General features: G+C 35.1%; 1 protein-coding gene across 1 annotated transcript in view; it reads right to left on the bottom strand.

Moving 5' to 3' along the window:
* LOC118190605 (corticotropin-releasing hormone receptor 2-like) overlaps nt 1-20,683 on the bottom strand; it is a 696,181-nt gene that overhangs the window by 354,774 nt on the left and 320,724 nt on the right. Inside the window, exon 2 of the mRNA XM_085825357.1 lies at nt 12,914-13,042. Within this exon, the coding sequence (XP_085681483.1) occupies nt 12,914-13,042 (129 nt within the window). The remainder of the gene's footprint in view (nt 1-12,913; nt 13,043-20,683) is intronic.

The following is a 20,683-nucleotide window of genomic DNA, read 5'->3' as shown; positions in this document are numbered from 1 at the left end:
CTTCTTCCATGACTAACAGAAAAAGATCTTGTTTCTTCAAATTTCATTACCATTTCCCGAAGATTTTTAGCATTCATTGGACCTCTTCGTATCTCCTTCAAAGTCTAAAATTTCCGTAGAGCAGCCACAGCGGTATTACTTTTTTGATAAAACAATTTTACTAACAAAACGCTGTCTTGTAAACTTATCGTCAGCAGGCACATTGAAAACAAAATCTCTGCAATTGTTTTTAGGTTTTACAAAAGTACCCCCGACATTGCAAAAAATTTACATTTTTACTACAGGTTTTCAAAGTAAAACGCCCTCTAGTTGTCATTACTTGTAATTTTTTTTGTTGAAAGACATTCCCATCCCTTCATTATGTCTATCACAAATGTTAACTATTTTCTGATGACTGGCTTCACCCGAACTCAGCTTTGACATACGGCCCTTTAATTCTGAACACTCTGTATATAGGTTGGCGGGAAATAAAAAATTCAGAGATAAATTACGAATCATAATGTACGGAATGACAACAATAAAAAATTTGGTAGACCACTTGGTTTTTTAAATGATTTGATAATCATCTGACAGTGAAATCCAATGTAATAAAACGTGACGTGAAGTATGGTAAACAAGGACTCGATTTCTAAGGTTAAAAAAATGGTATTTCTGTGTTAACCCGATGGATCGTCAATTATATCTTTTCATCAATGTAATGAATATCATATATTTCTTTTCTTTTCGTTAGCGAGTGAGTGCTTATTCAGTTTATGAATTGAATTAAGCATAATGGAAACGGCTGATTTGAATTATGTCCTTAATATGTTCCAACCGGTTGAAGGTATTTACGTTCATGGTTTCGTAGAAAAAGAAAGAAACGAAATGAGAATTCGCACTTTTCCAAAGCCACAGTTTGATGCCATGGGGATTCACAATCTCCTATTTTGTAATGAATTCACGACTTCTTATAATTAAATTCAGTATTAAATCTATCTTTGATAAACATAGGTTGATGCAATGAGACGCATTTTTGTTCCTTAATACTTGATGTATACGCATCGTATTAAAAGTTATTTTATTATTCTTATCGACTATTTCTTTTGCTATTCTATTTGCTTGAGAATACGGATTTCACGACGTCTTAAAAGATTTCGGATAAAATCTGTAAGTAAATCTGCAAAAATCATCTTAAAATGAAATGCTATTAACGTTTGAATATGGATCATTTTGCCAATCACTTGACTTACTGTACGAATATTATTCAATAAAATGTGATAATTGCAGAGAACCTAGTGATCAAATGAAAAGTAAAGATATCAAAATCTAAAGAACATAATTGTTGTGAGCAAATGTAAGATGATATGATCCTTCATATTATGAAACGAAATTTGGATACTGTTATGTTATCGGTACAGGGGTCTTCGCCAATTGTTTTGCCAAAATCGCCAAGAGATTGATTCATATTAGTCGTCAAAGTTTGCTCTTAAAATTGTTACAATGCTTACTATTGTGACGTCGTGGATGCTTCAGTGGGAACGGAATCAACACTGGTAGTGGTGATTCATCACTTTTTAATCACACAACATATCACACATACAACATTAATACATTTAAAAATCTTTAGTAGATATCCGAGCTGGTGACACGATCAGAGACGTTAACGAAGATGGTACCCGTCATCACTCGACGAACAAAGTCTCCACACCTCAGCTCGCTGGCGGAGCTTCCCAGCACTCTCTCTCTGACAGGCGTCTCAACAGCAGTCTCATCTCTTTACGCATGCGTAATTCTCAGTTAAGTCGTTGCCATTCACAGTTCTTTAAATAAGGTGTTAAAAGGAATTACAGTACTCGTAGTGTGAGGAGTTTGCTAACGACGTTCTCTCTAGTCAAGAGCATCATAGGTCTTTCTAGTAGAGTTCAGGAGCGTTCTTTACAGACTAACTCCTTCCGCCTCCAGATTTTGTTCTCCTCGGTCACAGAGGAAACAAAACTTTTTTTAAGTTACTACAGGATAAAATACAAGTTCAGGCAGGCGTTCACTACAAACAAACACCTTCCGCCTCCAGTTTTTGTTTCTCCGGACACAGGAGAAGTAAACCTTCACAGTTTATGGTTTCAATAGAGATTGTTCAACATTTTACCAGTTAATTTTAAACCACACTGTTACAAAGGCTCTCCACTCTCATAACCAGGCCATCATAAAAAAAAACACATATAAAAATACACATACAATATATAAAAAACCAAAACAAAAATTTTTGTCTTTAAGAATAAAGCTAACAATTTACTATATAGTATTAATTTAAAAAAATACAATATACATAATCAAATAACAAGACAACTTAAAAGAAATGATAACTAGTCTATTTAACTGGCATGTACAGAGTTTCTACTTAAGCAGTCTACATTTAAGTTGTCACTTCCCTTTTTATGATGTATGGTAAAATTATAAGATTGCAAGGCTAAGGTCCAGCGTAACAATCGACCATTTCTACCTGCATTATTTTTTAGCCATACTAGGGGATTATGGTCCGTTTGAATGGAAAATTTAGTCTGCCCATCTATATACCCTTTCAATTTTTTTATTCCATACAGAATTGCAGCACACTCTTTTTCAGTGGTGGAATACTTCCGCTCACTATCAGTAAATTTTTTACTGAGATACAATATGGGATGTTCTTTTCCTTTATCATCCTTCTGGGCTAAAACAACACCATATCCTTGATCTGATGCGTCTGTCTGTAGTATGAATGGTTTAGAAAAATCGGGTGCATGTAGCACAGGCCTACTAGATAGCTTTTCTTTTAAGGATTTGAATGATTCATTACATTCATCATTCCAAACAATTTTACCCTTTTTGTTATTCCCTTTTAACAAATCTGTCAAAGGTGCGGCTATAGCAGAAAACATGGGTATATATTGTCTGTAGTATCCAGCTAACCCTAAGAAAGCTCTAATCTCAGTTTTAGTTGTGGGAACAGGAAAATTTTGAACCGCTTCGATTTTTAGTTCTGCTGGAGAACGTTTTCCTCGACCTACTATGTGACCGAGATATTGGACTTCTTCTTGTGCAAACTTGCACTTAGAGGGTTTGATAGTTAAATTGGCTTTTCTTATTCTTTCTAAAATTTCATGTAAATGTTGTAAATGTTCCTCCCACGTTTCAGAAAAAATAGCAATATCATCTAAATAAGGGGTCGCATATTTCTCACATCCGCACAATATTTCGCTCATCATTTTACTAAAATAATAAGGAGCATTTTTAAGCCCAAATGGCATTCGCAATGGCCTATATACGCCAAAATTTGTAGCAAATGCAGCGATTTTCTGAGCCCTAGGGGTCAGCGGAATTTGTCAATAACCTTTAGTTAAGTCTATCAAGGTGATAAATTTGGCTGCTGCAACAGTTTCAACACGTTGCTCTATATTGGGGATTGGGTAGAACTCAGTACGCGTTATTTCGTTTAACTTTCTGTAATCAATACACGGCCTAGGATCCCTACCTGGTGCTTTAACAAGGATCATGGGTGAAGTATACTCAGAGGGTCCTGGTTCAATAATCTTGTATTTTAACATTTTTTCAATCTCGACTTTAAGAATTTCGTTCTGTCGATTTGTCATTCTATAAGGCTTATTCTGTACGCGTTTGTCACTGATTAGTTCGATATCATGTTCGACTAAATTTGTTTTCATTGGAATATTCGAAAATATAGCAGAAAACTTTACCAACAACTTTCCCAACTGCAGGATTTGTTCATCACTAAGTCTTTCTTTAAGATTATCTTTTGCTATTATTTCATTAAAATCAAACACATTGGGGTCGGTTAACATATAAGGAAAATCCTCCTCTAATTCCGAGGGTTCAACTATCTCCTCGTTGTCAAGGAGCACCATATTCAAAAGTTCAGGTCTCTTATGATAAGGTTTTAACATATTGATGTGATACACTTTATTCCCTTCCTGATTCCCTTCAAAACTAACTACATAGTTTGTTTCTGATAATCTTTTCTCTATTTTCCCCGGCCCTTTCCATTGAGGAGCGAGTTTATGGGGTTGGTTCACTGCTAATACTAATACAGAATCTCCTTGCTGGAATTCCCTTTTCACGGCATTTTTGTCATACCATTTCTTCCTTTTGTCTCTCACCTCTTCCATTTTCTCTGTAGCTAATTCTCTACTTTTCTTTAACCTATTAATTAATTTGAAAACATATTCTATTACGGTATCTTCTTTTTCCTGAGGATCTAACCATTTCTCATACAATAATGCGACACGTGTTCTGAGGTTGGTCCCGTACACTAATTCAGCTGGACTAAATCCTGTACTATCATGCGTTACTGTTCGCAGGGCAAAGAGAGCGGCAGGTAATTGTACTTCCCAATTTGGGGCAGCTTCAATACATAATACCTTTAAGACCCTTTTTATTGACCTATGGAACCGTTCTACAGGATTGCTCTGGGGGTGGTAAACCGAACTTCTAGAAATTTTTATACCAAACCTCTTCAAAAATTCAACGGTTAAGCGACTCATGAAAGATTTTCCTTGATCAGTTTGAACCTCCCTTGGAAAACCCATCCGACTAAATACCTGCAAGAGTGCACTTACAACAGATTTCGACGTTATATCCGGTACCGGGACGGCGTCAGGATATTTAGATGTTAAGCACATAACTGTAATAAGATATTTATTACCTTCAGTAGATGTAGGCATAGGCCCGCAAGCATCTACATTAACCTTACTAAAGACTTCCGATATCACAGGTACTATTACCAACGGTGCCTTCTTTTTGTCACTTGCTTTTCCTACACGTTGACAGGAGTCGCATGTTTTAACGAATTCCTCAATGTCTTTATAACAGTTGGGCCAGAAAAAATGTCTTAGTAACCGGTCTTTTGTTTTCAGAACTCCTAAGTGACCTGAAGTTCCTTCATGACAAATTGCTTTAATTTGCTCTCTGAGGTTTTCTGGAACAACAATTAAATGTTCTTCTCCTCCTAACTTATTTACTTTCCTTTTTACTGAAACTCCATTTTTTATCCCATAACTTGTTTTACTTCCGCTTTTTACTAGTTCTAATAAAGGGGCAAGTTCTTTACTTTTTTGTTGTTCATCAATGAAAGTACTTGAGTCAATTTGAATTGCAGGACTTGTGGGGACACAAAGGTCGACAGGAGGTAATATCTCTCTGTTTTCAGACCTCTCATGAGCATCGTCCTTCTCTTCCAATTCTAACTCATTCTGCTCAGAATTTTGATTCGTCTCACATAAATTTTCCGCTTCCTTTAATTGTCGTGCTTGAGATCGAGTAACGACCGCATTAACATTACCGACATACGACGAATAATTTTTCTCAGTTCCTCTGAGAAGAGCCGCTGTCTGGTTGCCTAATATATATCGTCCTTGGTCTAAGTGGTCTCCTATAACAGCTGCTTTGGTGGTTACTGTACCCAAATCGCATTCAATATCTACTTCAGCAACAGGTAAACTTCAGCAACAGGTAAATATGATCATCCAACAAATGTCGAACCCACACATGTTCCCCCTTCATTCTATCTCTGTCTACATATTTCTGACAAATAATATCTACCGTTGCTCCTGTATCTCTTAGAATAGGTACTTCAAAACCATTTACTCTTCCATTTAACGTATAGGGATCTAACAGATTCTTCTCTGATCTCCCGCTTATCCGATACAAATCTGCCTTTTGAGTTTTTAAATTAGGGCACTGAGGACGTAAATGGTCAAAAGATCCACATTCATAGCACTGGAGTCTTTTTCTCCTATCAAAATTCGAGTCCGACTTTTTCCCAACATTGCGTGCATCATCATCTTTTTTAAATTGTGTACCTTGAGGGTTTTTTCTATTTTTGAAAACGTTACCAGTGGACTGAAAAACACCCATTTGTCTACCTGATATTTTCGTTTTCATTTCACCCAATTTCTTTTTCCCAACCATCGTCTTTTTCGCATCTTCAAATTCCTCTATTTTACCCACAAACAGTTTTGGTGAAGTGATCGTAGCCCATTCATCTATAAAATGTTCCTTAAACTCATTAGGCGTGCGCCTTTTAATCTGATCTACCAACATTAAATCCTTGAGTTGCTCAAATGTTTCGATTTTTAATCCCTTAAGCCACCCATCTAAAAATGTCTTAATTTCGTGATAAAAATCGTACCACGTAGAATCCGGATTTTTCTGAGTCTTAACAAGGAGTTGCCGAAACTTTTCCGCACTTAATTTAAATCTTTTAAGTAGTAATTCTTTAATATGTTGGTAATCTCCAGCCTGTTCTTCAGGTTCCCTAGCAATTATATTATTTACCTCAACCGGAAGGACACCAATGAGATATGACACCCATTGATCCGTGGGCAATTTTAGAACTTTAGCTTGCCTTTCAAAAAGTTCTAAGAATAAACTGATATCATCAGTTTTTAAATTAAACTTGGGCATTAGTTTCTGAAAATTCTGATTAAATACCGTTTCACCTCCAGGTTTAGCAGATTCAGTGTTCTGTTTTGCTTTAAGGCATTCTAGTTCAAACTGTTGCTTTTCAATTTCTTTATTTTGTTGTAGTATCTGAAATTCCCTCTCCCTAGCTTCCTGTTCTAACTGTAATTCTTTCGCTCTTGTTTGCTTCTCTAAATTTTCCTTTTCTATCCTATCAGTCATAATACTTTCTAACAAATTTTTAACAAATTCTTCTTCATAATTTTTACTATTCGTTATTAATTGTTTTAAATCTATCACTTTCATATCTTCTAAAGCTATTTCCCCAAGTTCTGAAGCGACAAGGAATAGATCCCTTTTCTTAGCTTTCCCCAAAAATGCCATTTTCGCAAAAGTAATTGTTCAAAACAAATAACTCAAATAGTTATTCACAAGTAATACACATAAAAATATATCAGAGATATAAAAAACACTTTCTTCTTTCTTACAAAATTAAGCAAATAAAAATAAAAGGTTAATAAAAGCATTAATCATTTTGGATTTATTTCCATTCAAACATAAAACGAATAAACAACCTTACTGAATACTTCGTATAAAAAAATAATAACAAATTCTTTTCATTTGGTACAGCCAGACAGAAAAAAAACCAGAGTGGCGCCAATAAATATAAACACCTTTAATTAACTATCGTTTCAGATACTTCCGTTAGCAACCACATGGCCAACGCAAATTCGATAGGCGCAGGTTTAAATCAGAACACTATTAGAACTTTTCTTTACTGCTCAAAGCTTTAAAACGTAAAATGAAATGATAAAATTTAACATTCTACTTCTCAGAAAATACGCATCCTATTAAAATACAGCACTGGTGTGCTTTCATGAGAAAACCAAAGTAACAAGTTTTTAATATCTTCCACAACTTATTTCTTTCACAAGAATTTAACATACATTTTCTTCTAATGACTTAGAAGTGAAAATTGCAATATTGCACTGATGTGCTTTCACATATACACAAAATAAATAGTTCAGATTCTATCACACAAATTGATAGCGAAACGTTAAATATAAATACACTGATGTGCTGTTTATTTACGGGAATGGATTTTTCCCATTATCATACAAAAGAAAAATATCTCGTTAGATATATAAATGCAACACTTTGATTGTTTAAAAAAAAACTCTTATGCACTGACCTGCTATAAAATGCACTGATGTGCCACGTGTTAATGGGAAAATGTTTTCCCGAATATACCACAAAAGGAAAATATCTTGTTAGATATACTATAAACCAAACACATTGAGTGTTTAAAACTCTTATGCACTGATGTGCTACTTCTGCTTTGGGAATTGATTTCCCGAATAAGTAATAAATAACTACATTATACACTTCAGGCCTGAAAATGAATATTGTGGAGAACACATACCTGGTCTCTTGTCACACAAATCTCGGTTGGAACCTCCAATTTTTTTATTTTCTTTCGTCTGTGACGTCGTGGATGCTTCAGTGGGAACGGAATCAACACTGGTAGTGGTGATTCATCACTTTTTAATCACACAACATATCACACATACAACATTAATACATTTAAAAAACTTTAGTAGATATCCGAGCTGGTGACACGATCAGAGCCGTTAACGAAGATGGTACCCGTCATCACTCGACGAACAAAGTCTCCACACCTCAGCTCGCTGGCGGAGCTTCCCAGCACTCTCTCTCTGACAGGCGTCTCAACAGCAGTCTCATCTCTTTACGCATGCGTAATTCTCAGTTAAGTCGTTGCCATTCACAGTTCTTTAAATAAGGTGTTAAAAGGAATTACAGTACTCGTAGTGTGAGGAGTTTGCTAACGACGTTCTCTCTAGTCAAGAGCATCATAGGTCTTTCTAGTAGAGTTCAGGAGCGTTCTTTACACTATTTAAAATAAGTAAAAGTACACTTTTTTCAAAATTGTTCATCAAGAGTACAAATTCTAAGGGTGTAATGAAGAAAAAGTGGTGTTTCTTTTAAAGATGTATTTTTAATATTATTGTATTTACCACAGATATGAAAATTTTGGACTTCATGATTTTGGGGTAATGATGAAGCATATTCCGTACAATTTCTTCAGGATTGAAGAATTATTAACTCTGAAAGAAATGCACCAAAAACCATAAAATGAAGCTCTACTTCGATTCGATGATGTACCAAAAGGCAGGTGTAAAGATATGATGTGCCGATAAAAACGTAGGATTATGTTCTCAAAACTGGTTTGAAGAACAGGGAATCAGTTTCTTAACAGAGATTCGTTTCATTTATGCATAATTTCCTTTGAATTTTGTCAGTATCAACTTGATATGAATTATTTTACTGTTGTTGACTGGAAGTTATTTAAGGGAAGTTTGTGGCCATGTGTTAATGTCTAAGCCATCAGTTAAAATAGATGGTATGGTAATATTATCAAAACTGACGAATATCTGCTTTTTCCGCCGCAGTGCGCCGCAGTGCGGCTTTGCCGAGAAACAAAGAAATGTTTTTTAGTTTCTATGCTTAAACGGTTTGCCAGAACTTTACTTAAAGTTATTGAAGAAAATATTATTGATGGTGCTATAATATACACAGACCGCTGCAAAGGGTATAACACTCAATAAAGAAAAGCCAGAATTTAACATTTCTGCTTTAAACATAAATATAATTTTATGGATCTCGATACTAGGTTGTCAGACATAAACCATTGGAAAGTTATGGAGCAGGTGACAGGTGACGGAGGACGGGGGTGCCTGGTGTAAAAAGACATATGCCCCGCGTCCTCCACTATCTAGAGGCAACAACTCCCTGAAGCCCCATGAGGCCGCCCCGGGAGTTTATTAGGATCTTAAAAACAAAAGTTTACATGGTCATACAAGGGCTAGACTACATGTAGTACATTGTAAGAACGTGAGACAGCTGAAGGTTATAGTTACAGAGGTACAAAGTTATGAAGCAGTGAGAAGTGATGAAATAAACGTCAACGTGGCATTGACCATAACTAATTAGATTTGTATTTAATTAAGTTTAAGAAGCGGCAGCAGCGTCCTAAAATGCAAACGTTTTCACACTTTCTAAATTATATCCGCAGTTTCATTCTTCTGCATTAATCTTAATTCGATAACTGTTTTTAATTTCCTGATGTCTTTGGGAAGCTATTTAACCTACATTAATTTCTAATTTTGCAAATACATATTATGTTTTGTTTCTTTTGGACGTTTCTTCAACTTAATTCCGTCGTGAATATTTTGGTGATTATTTTTATGCTTCGAATGCTTCACCAAATCGTCAGCTTTGGGCAATATCTGAATCCAGTGCCTGTAACAGAACAGTACTGAAATTTGTAAAATTATGAAATGCAAGTAGGTAAAAACTGGATTTTTGAACGAAATTTTACAAATTTTAAATATGTAAAAATTTTCAAAAATAATCTTCTGAAATGAAATTTCATAAGATCATTTACTTAAAAAAATTTTATTTTTTCTCTTATTCATTTATATTTTTAACCTTACTATTTAACTTTTTGGCGTTTCATTTAGATAAATTTTGGACTAAAATTAAGTCTAAAGGCTTTTGAAATTAATTATCGAATATTTTATGAAAGCAATTTCTTCAATTTATGCAAATATTTGCTTCTTTATTGTGACGTTACCTAATATCAATAAAATGTGTATATTCTTATAATAAGTCAGTTTAATCTGTTATTACCTCAGGTCCTGCGTTATAACGAAGGAGAACTAAACTCACTAAGGCGATAAAAAAAGAAGCAACGAGGGAAGGTGTCATATTGTTGCAAATATACTATTTAAATTTTATTTACCTGCAACATTCAGGAGACTGCAATTCATTCGACGTAAAACATTGTTTAGAAATTTATGCCTTAGAGCACATTATAATGAAGAAATCATGAGTTATAAAATGCATAAAATATTTTTAAGATTACAAAAGTAGAAGGAAACGTTATTTAAGCAATCCACTGTGTTAATTGTGGTAGTAACTTTTATTTTTGTAACTTCACCTAATATTTTACTAACTGAAATTTTAAATAAGGTGAACATTTTAACTCCTCTAACTAAATTTAAGTCCTTTGGCAATTTAAATACTACATATGGTCCAGTTTGCTTGTGGGAATATTTTCGATATTGTGTCTTTAAACAAAATATTAAATCCGCAGTATATTATACTATTTTGTTTTGAAAATTAATTTTCTCTGTATATTTTGTTATGGTTATACGAATAATAAATTAGCGTTACCGAAATTTAACTACTGAAATTTAAAAAAAAAAGTTTTTAAGTAGAGGAGGAGCTAAAGCGATAAAAATCAGCGTAATATTAATAAATTTGCAGACCTAGCTTTGAAGATTTAAATATAGAACCTTCTTCTTCAACTGAAGAAAGGAAAATAACTAAACAGAATCCAATGATAAGATAAGGCGATATGAATAAGTGGAAGGAAATCAAGCTATTGTAGCCAGTAATTGTAACCAAGCTATTCCTAGTGTAAAATGTTTCCAGTAGCTTACCTTCATTCCACTCATTTTATCACCTTCTCTTGTCTTATGACTGGCTTCTGTTTCGTCTTTTGCACTTCTGGAGCCGAAGATGCAGGTTCTATGTTTAAAACTTCGAAATTAATCCTCCAAAGTTATGAATATTACGCTGATTCTTCTTGTTTTTAACTCCTCCAATAATCGTTATTCGGCGTGTTATTTTAACACAAATTAGTATTCTAATTGTTCATTTTCTTTTTATATGTTCTTTGTAATTGACTAAATCCTTCTATTAGTACCTCAGTCAAGGAGGTGAATTTATGGTTTACCTTGATGCACCGTGGTCTCATTTATATCTAAAATTCCAACTAAAACAGCTTCTCTCTTGAGTATCTTCATACGGTTTCACCCACTGTGTCAGTTACCCCTTACGGCAGGACTGTAACGGCGAAAATCAATAGCTAAAGGTAGGCCCTAAACAAAGGAGAGGGAAGGTGTTTTCAAATAACAGAGCTACTTAAGTCGCTTCAAAAAATTATTGGCATGTCGTTTAACATTTCTCGAAACCAATAATCCATGCCTAACATAATGGACAAAGCACCAAATAGAAAATGGACGTGGGCGTTCTGGCGACCTGCTGTAGTCTGAATGCACAGGTGATGCGGGTGACTTCTTTGTGCAAGAGTTAAAATAATAACTTCAAGTTTATTTTCCGCCACCCAGTTTGACTCGTAACTGTGGTAACGACTGCTGCGGAGAAAAGTTCGAATCCTCTAATTTGCTAATTTCTTCTAATTCTTTTTATGTGATGACAAAGACACGAGTTGCGATCGCGCATAGTAGGGGAAGGAGCTAGAAAGGGCCTTCAAGCGCCAATTTTAAAGTAACTGACTATAGTAAGAGAGAACAAGATCTGGTGATTATTTGTGACAATCTTGTGTTCTCTCTACTTTTAAGCTGTTAATAAATCGAAACCTTGATAAACAGCTGTTGTAGTAGACTGTATATAAAAACGGATTCTTGGGTTGTAAAGACCTTATATTATTCTAACCAATTGAATTTAGTTTGTAAAACTTTTCTTTCTCTTCTGATTTCAGTTTCCTGCCAGAATGTAAATTTTAATGACGTAGTATGCAAATCTAATTGAGTTCAGAGTCAGTATTCAAGCAGTGGTTTTAAGAGCAGAAGTAGAAGAATAAGTTCCGAATTGATGCCGCGTGTTTGAAGTAGCTTTGTACGTGAATAATTGGTGCTTAGCCACTCTCTTTAGATTATATTGATATTCTAGATTCGGCTTTGTTGTGTGCAGCCAATTTAGCGGTTGAGATAATTAAGGAGCCAGTCGTGTAGCCCATCTTACCTTATTGTGATTTTACATTTTTATTTTCTTTTCGAGTTACTTAGCCTCAAGTAGTGGTAATTGTGAGCACCAAGTGAGTGCAATCATTGTTAAGCTTAGTTTAAATAAAAAGGTTATTTAAACTATCTTCTGCAGTACCTGTTCTTCAAAGACACAGCAAGAATTCGTTACACCGTCTTTTCAATAAAGTCTACACTTGGATGATCCCGAAACAAACGCGAAGACTTTACTGGATAAATCAGTATAATTCTTTAAGAAACTGACAGTGAGAATTTCATGAATTTGGATTCCCTAAAATAATAAAACAGCTGGAATTCTAACATTAAAGAAGAAGACAAAGAGCTAAGGAATAATTTAAATTCATTGCTCTATAAAATCACGAGTAACTAAGCAGATAATGATTTAGACAAGGAGGTTTTATGATGGCAAAGATTCTGATCAAATATTTAGTCTCAGCTGGTAGTTATTAAAACAGTTTCTTACTCCATTTTGTCCAGGCATTTTTATCATTAAAGCTAACAGAAGACGGTGACAGATAAGAAGAAGTTTAATATTTCATTGGTTAAATAAAAGAGTAAAAAAAAAACTTTTAGTTAGGTTTGTAAGTAGCTGTTTGAAAATTACACACCTGGCTGTGTAGTTTCTCCAATTATAATACCCATAGAATCCAAAAGTGGACAAGGGCGAAATAAAGTTTCTCCAGCTGCTGCAGGGGGCCAACATAAGAAAGAATCCCAAGCTGGCTCACAGAATGGCTCTGCAATGAAAATAATTTAATAACGTAATTGTTATGAACTTCAAAATAAAAATTTCTTTAATAAACATATATCAAATTACAAGTCCTTCTAAAGAAAATACAATAAATTCAAAGCATTGTCAAACAAAACTAGGTACCTTTATTTACTAACATTCTACATAATGAATGGAAATACGTTTTACATGCTTGATGACTTTAATTGTTTTATACATATGTATGTGTTTATATATATATAAAATGATGAAAGAACCAATTTAGTCGTAGTTGTGGAGGGCACGGTGATAGCGTTACAATGTATAACCGCGCAACTTCACTCAGCTGCAGCCATCATGAAGATTAAAAATTCATTTTTATATCTGAACGGGAACAACTGTTTAGAAACTTATTATTTTGATTGGTACAAAACGCGGATTCTAAACGTCCTACAATTTTATACACGCCGTTACATTTACGGAAGACATTAATTCCCCTTCTAATTATAGCCGAGATAACTTTACAGATGATAGCTTATTGATGATAGATAGATTGGTAATGGTTTATTCCGTAGATGTAACTTGGGCATGTTTACTGGGTAGATGGAATGATGGACTTGCAGACAGAGGTCGCCAAATTCAACTTAATTTTATTACCAGTAAAGCAATTCTGAAGACACAAAACTTGATTCATACATGATTATGGCTGCAACAGGCTTCCCGCAATTTTGTATCACCAGTTACATTTTAAACAATGGTGAATGCGGCTGAGTGAAGCGAGGCCATTTAAAAAAAGTCTAGGCGTCAAAAGAACATCTGTAGTTATTTGCAGTAGGATTTATATGCCTGGCTTCATTGTTTTAATCCTGAGTGATGACTGGGCAAGAGCTTTCGCATTGCGGAATATTACAGGCATCAATGCAGATGCGAAGCGGGGTTGTCTTTAGATTGACATTAGGAATTTAAACGTCTATAAGGTAATTAAATTTGTTAGTGACTGTCTTTCATAATTTTTATTTACGTATATATAATTCAAAATAAATTAAAATAAGTAATACGTTTTAAATTCATTGCATATTCAATTCAAAATAAACCATATGTAAGAACCCGAAACCAGAAGCCCAGTGATAAACTGCAAGAAAAGGAATAGGGCCACATCACCGACTCAATTTAGTTCCTTCCTTGTTGCAGCCCACGGAAGGTTAGCGTCAACACCAACAGTGCTTTGAAGGCTTCAAGAAAGACGTTTACGCTAGGCGGCTGGCCATTTACGTGCTGCTCACGTCTCATCATAAAAGGAAACGTTTGAGGTAAGTACGGAAACACGTCCACTGGAAGACTGATCAATAGAGAGCTATTCTCTTTACAGATGAATCCAAATTTAGCCTCCTAAGCGATAATAGGCGTTTTCTTGATTTAGAGAGTAAACCTGGAACCCGTCATCATACATCAGTCATCCGTGAAAGAGATGCATACGGAGGAGGCAGTCTCCTATGTTTGGGGTGGTATGTCTTTGATTGGATACACAGGCATTCATGTCTTTCCAGGTGTAACCGCGAATTCTCAGACCTACAAAAATTACATCTTTGATGTATATATGTCCTCTTATGCCGGAGCAATAGGCGGTGACTTCCTGCTACAGGTCGACAACGCTACACTGCACAGGGCTGTCATCGAGGATGCTTATCTTCAGCAGCAAACAAATTCAGCGCATGGAGTTGCCACTTCGATCAGCGGACTTGAATCTTAATGAAGATGCTTGGGATGCTTTAGAAAAACGCATAGTTGATCTCAATCGTTCTCTTCAAACCTTTGCCCCGCTTCCCGCAATTTTGTTGCTCTTGCTTTGCCATTGCTCTTGCAACTGCATTGCAAGAGCAATGGCTCTCACTCTCTACGGAACTGATAGACCGTATAATTCACAGCATCACGCATCGCTTTGTGCTCTGCCTTGCTTTTAGGGGAAACAATATTTCATACTGAAGGTAATTTTTCTATATCAAACTTACATGTTCGATTTGTCCATTATATACATATGCTCATTTTCTGTAGCAAAACAATAGTTTAGTATTTTTTTCACGTTACTGTATGCCTAATTAAGTGTTGTACAGTTTGAATCAATTTCACTAAATTATACCTGTAACATTTTGAATAATTTCCGTTTTTGTGATTTTTCCTTAATTGATGATAACCGGTGTAGTTTAAAATACTTTAGGTGAAAACATTGTTTGGAAATCTCATATTGAATATCTTAATAATAAAATTTCAACATTCAACTGTAACGCACCACTTTAAAGTATTGTGTAGTCAGCCCCAGTCTACTAAAGACCTGATATGAAACAGTTACTGAACCTATAGTCGTGCAGATTCGGCCTAAGTCTTAATACTAATAACACCATGAAAAAGAAGCTTCTGAAAATCCAAAGAAAATGGGCACACTACTGGTAACTGAAGTTCATGAAAAGCTCCCAGCATTGCTGAACTCGGCTGGAATTTTTGATGATCTACGTACAACACAAAGAAAAGGCCATCAATACAAGAGTGCTAAACCTACGACAAGATGTAATTCTGTCCCATAATCACCCTATGAATTCAGACTACGCAAACAAAGTCAGTATCTAGATCCCATTCCAGAGATCTACATCATAAGGAGCGTCTTATCTAACAAATATATATATATATACACTCATGTCCATAAATTAAGGATAATGCAAAATCAGGCAAAGGAAGAGTTAGAAGCAAAACAAATTTGACTTATTTGTAAAGCTTATTTATTAAACAAAAGGTAAAGAGCAAAAAAAAAAAAAAAAATGCTATATGTTTGATATTATTAAAAAAAATTAGCGATTTTTTCTCCCTGGAGCAAATTACAAAAAAAAAAAAAAAAACTATTTACAAAAAAACAATATTACGTGGTTGGTATGATTGTTAATACATTGTATGTCTCACAGGCAATGCAATACAGTCCGTACAACGCCTAGGCATGCTGAGTATCAAATTATTGATCTGATCTTGGGGGATCAAACCACTCAAAAAGCAATGCTCTCCGAAGTTCCGGTAGACATGTAGGAGGAGGTTGACGGGCTGCAACTCATCGGCCAAGCATGTCTCACACGTGCTCTACTGGATTCATGTCCGGTGAGAATGCTGGCCAGTCCAGTCCATACTGGTGATATCCTCCGACTGAAGGCATTCGCTTACGATGTTTGCACGGTGAGGACGGACGTTGTCATCCATAAATACAAATTGTGCGCCCGTGGCGCCCCGCAACAAACGTTCATGTTGTTCCAGAATGACGTCCCGATAGATTTGGCTTGTCATGGTTCCAATTTGAACATGCAGGTCAGTTCTGGAACCCAGAATAATTCCACCCCAAACGAGCACTCCTGCACCATCGTAACGGTGTCGTTCAATGATGTTTTCTTGGTGGTAACGGGTACCTGGAGCTCTCCATATGTAAGTCCGGCGAGAATCAGACTGCAAGCTAAACCTGGACTCGTCGGAAAACATCACACAATTCCACTGTTGCGGTGTCCACAATGCATGCTCTCTACTCCAGGCTAACCTCAGGCGAAAGTGAGTTGCAGTAAGTGGAACGCATCTGACAGGTCTACGTGCATATAGACCAATCTGCCCTAAGCGTCAGTACAGTGTCTGCCTTGAAATTGTCGTGCCAGTGCCTGAAGAGAGCTGACGAGACAAGTCTGAGGCTGTGCTCCGCCTGTTTCTTTTGGTAGTAACTGCCAAATACCGGTCCTCATTCGGCGTTGTAACTCTGGGGCGACCTGTGCTGTAACGTCTACTCACATAACCATCGTCTTGGAATCGTTGCCAAAGCCTGGAGATTACACTGAGGGCAATCCCAAGTTCGTCTGATACTTTCAGTTGAGTACGCCCACATTCCAGACGGCCGATAATTCTACCACGTAAAAAATCATCCAAATACGTCCTTTGTGTCATAACTATTCGGTTATTGCAATGAAATGCTTATAAAGCGCCTGCGAACAATTTTACTTCTTTGCCTGTATTCCTTATATATCATTCTCTTACACTCTCGTCATTGTGACGTACCGTCGGTGTCATCTGGTTACTTCCTGAAACTTGCATATGATTCTTGAAGATGTGTGTAGTGATTTTACAGGTACTATATTTATTTTAGAATTCGATTTCCGCGTGACTCCGAATTATCCTTAATTTATGGACATGAGTGTATATTAAATGGTATTTACTATATTCTTACTGTTCTTATGTAACGTGCCTTTCGGATTTTAAATTTTTCCTATAATTTCCCCTCTCGATTTTCGGTGGATTAGTAAACGAAAGGATACGTAATTAAACACTCAACCTTTCTCCGGGATGCGAAACCGCATTTAAGAATGCTGCAACCAGCGTCACTAACCTCTATGCAGATCAGGGTGGCTGCTCCTTACCATAGCAAAATCATTCTTTTCAGCTGATATGGAAATTAATTACATGTAATTTTTTCAAAATTTTTTATGTGTTCGACAGCCTAAGCAATTCATTTAAATTTATGTTTGGATAAGATATCCTGTTTTATTATCACTTAATTCACAAGGCTGCCGCGTTTCGTTTTTAATAATTAATTTAAGAAACGTGATGCAACGTAAATCTGAAATTTAATTGCAACGAGTTTTAATGCTGGGACAAGTTTATTTATCTTTTAAAGCTTTTTCCTTCTGGGAAATTATATGTAGAAAAGAAAGTTCCTAATATATAATTTCCTGAAAGGAAATAATTAAAAAAGGTATCGATGCAATTATTTTTTAACAATGTTAAAATGGTAGAGGAAATTAGTTTAGTCGAAAACTAAATTTCTCTAGAGAAAATCCTCAGGAAAAATATATATAATTAAAAGGAACTGAGAAAAAAATTCCGGTTTAACTTAATAAGCTTGATAAATATATCCCCATTTAAATTTTTAAAAATATTTTTTTTAACCAGAATTTGCGTTATTTGCCATTTGGTATCTGAAGATTCCAATTTACACGGCCTTGAAAAGTTATTCATTAACACTTAATGATGGACAAAAGTTCATTTGTATTAACACCGTATTACCCCTCTCCGCAGCGTTTTAGGTATGACTAGTTTTAAAACGATGCGCGTAATTCTCCTCTTTTAACTCAATATTCAGAGAACGATATTCCAGAAATTTTAGAATGCGTTTGTCCACGTAATGATTGTTTCCGTCTTACTAACGAAGGCAAACCTTGTAAACTAGCTGTGAAGGTCACGCCAAACCTTTCCCTTCTAAGTGGTTGAACTGTATGCCAGCCTAATACACGAGCCGACCATTCATTGTCAAAGAAACACGAACTGACATTCAGCCTACGATTTCGCTACGTCAGAGACCATTTCATCCTAGTCATTTATTTGTAGCTGATTTGAGAGCTAAAGTGTAATAGAGATAACATTTAGAACATACTCGATTTATGCTGCAGGTAAATGGAAAGGAAGATATCTCATTAGATATTATAATGCTAATATTATACGTATTCTTGTAAAAACGATAATTTTTTTTAAATAAATAATTTCATAGTTACCGGTAGTTTATCCATCAATACTTTTAATTTTTTATGCTCTAACTGTAGCTGCATCCTTTGGAAATTAAAGTATTCGCATAATTTTCCTCTCTCGTTTTTCGGACGATAAAATTACCAAAAAGGGGGGGTATATGCAAAAAATGCAATATTTCATTATGTGTTGCAAAATTTGATTTTAAATAGTAATTGCTTTGGGAAGTTTAACACTTTGAGAACTATTTAGCATATAGTTAACTGAAAATTATTGCACTACTATTTGACATTTAAAGAATTGTTATGTCCCAAATTTTATTGTGTTTATGTCATTTAATTAATCACTCTTCACGTATTTTATTTAATTGAAATTGTTGTAAAAAACGTAATAGTTATTTATATTTTAGGAGTTAAAATCTTTAGTTCTATTGATTTTTCGATGGTTAGACCTTTCTAACAAAGACAGGGAAAGGTTTAGAGGAACATTTGGACAGAAGCGGGGGTCTTAGTGTTTCCAAACTGATTGTGAATAGCATTTACGTTAACAAAAGCTGTATAGTAGTATTTCTTCGAGCTGTGGGGATTTTGTTTACGAGGTGGTAAACGAAGATTTAATTGGTGTATTTGCATCATTTTTCTTTTCGAATGCTGTAAGTGTTGAATAAATGGGTTTTTTCGAACGGAGGAGCGTCTGTAAAGTTTTATTTTAACGGCAGCACTGATATTATCTCTGGTTGTTGCAGAGACCGAATTTTGTTTCTCACGCATTTGGCCTGACTCAGCGATCGCAACCGTTCAGCGGAGGTCTTTTTGCTGCGTCTCTGTTTCCATTTATTAAAGGGAGTGAAGTATGAAAAATATAAAAAGAAGGAGAAATTCTTCCAGTTGTTCAAACTTAATTTTGTGTTTAATTTTTAGCCTGTTGAATTTAGCCGAGTTTTCTCCGAGGCTTGCATTGAGTTCAGAGGCAGATGAGATTTGAGTTTTTAGTTTGGTCTAAAATAGGTTCTGGAGCCAGTTCGTCATGCCTGCGCAAGCGGGCTGGGGCTGCGTTCTTTTTTCTCTACGGAATAAGAGTATCCAGTGTTGTTTCGCTACGAGCCCTATTCTGGAAGCGAGAATCTACTTAAAGAGGGCCAAATATATTCCGAAATGATTATAAATACAGTGCGAGATGCAAGGAGCATTTTACTGCGAGATGATTAGAAATTTAGAGCGAGAGGTAAAGAGCACTTTACTGCGAAAGTTTAGAACAAACTTTCCATCTTTATCTGAATCTTCGGATAGTCTCTTCCTAACTCGAAAAGTGTTCCCGAAGAGTTTAGGTTCCTGGATGATCCTGAAAAATGGACGTTCCCGTATGTTCCTAAAAATGGTCTTCACCTTTGTCCAGGCAGTTAGTGTGCAGAATGGGCTTCACCCTTATACGGCAGTTAGTATGCAGAATGGACTTCACCCTGTGAGCGATGACTTCTTTTTTAATGTATTCTCCAAGTTTATAGTGAATAGGTAATAATCTGGTGAATTAATATACATGTAAACGAAGGGATTAGAATTTTAAGTAATCAGCAGTTATTTTAAGATCTGTAAATGAAGGATTAGAAACTTAATTCACCATCTAAATTTGTGAGCTATGGAATTTAAAGAATTGTTACAATAAGATTAATATGAATAATGAGTGCATCTTATTTGGCTAATTGAAATTTAGGTGTGTAAATGCATCTTAATGTAAGGAACTGATCAATTAACCCAATTACTTTAACGTTTATGTAATCTAGAATCAATAAATATGTTTAGTAATTTAATAGGGTATGTATTACTTAAGTTATTTTTAATTGTTGGTCTCTCCAGTCACTCCATTTGTTTGAGCCATAAGGGTTTTTGAAGAAAACTTGGAGTTTGAAGCCCATAGGGTATTGTTAGTTATTACTTTTTTAAAAAATTTAATTACACAACGAACTTTAGATTTCAATCAGATTAAAACTTGAAATATTAAGACCTAAAAGTTTTTAAAATACAACAGAATTATTATTCTGAAATTACTATTTTTTTAATATTTTTAATTTACCATTCTTAAATCTTTTTAAAAGCTGTAAAAGTTATGCTTTTTAATGATTTTTCCAAAAACGTATTTT

This window comes from Stegodyphus dumicola, chromosome 1 (genome assembly GCF_044657685.1).
Source record: "Stegodyphus dumicola isolate Sdum_Otavi_A_Nest chromosome 1, ASM4465768v1".
In the NCBI taxonomy this organism is placed as follows: Eukaryota; Metazoa; Arthropoda; class Arachnida; order Araneae; family Eresidae; genus Stegodyphus; species Stegodyphus dumicola.
The sequence above is the reverse complement of the archived record's forward strand: the minus strand, read 5'-3'. Positions and strand labels throughout refer to the sequence as shown.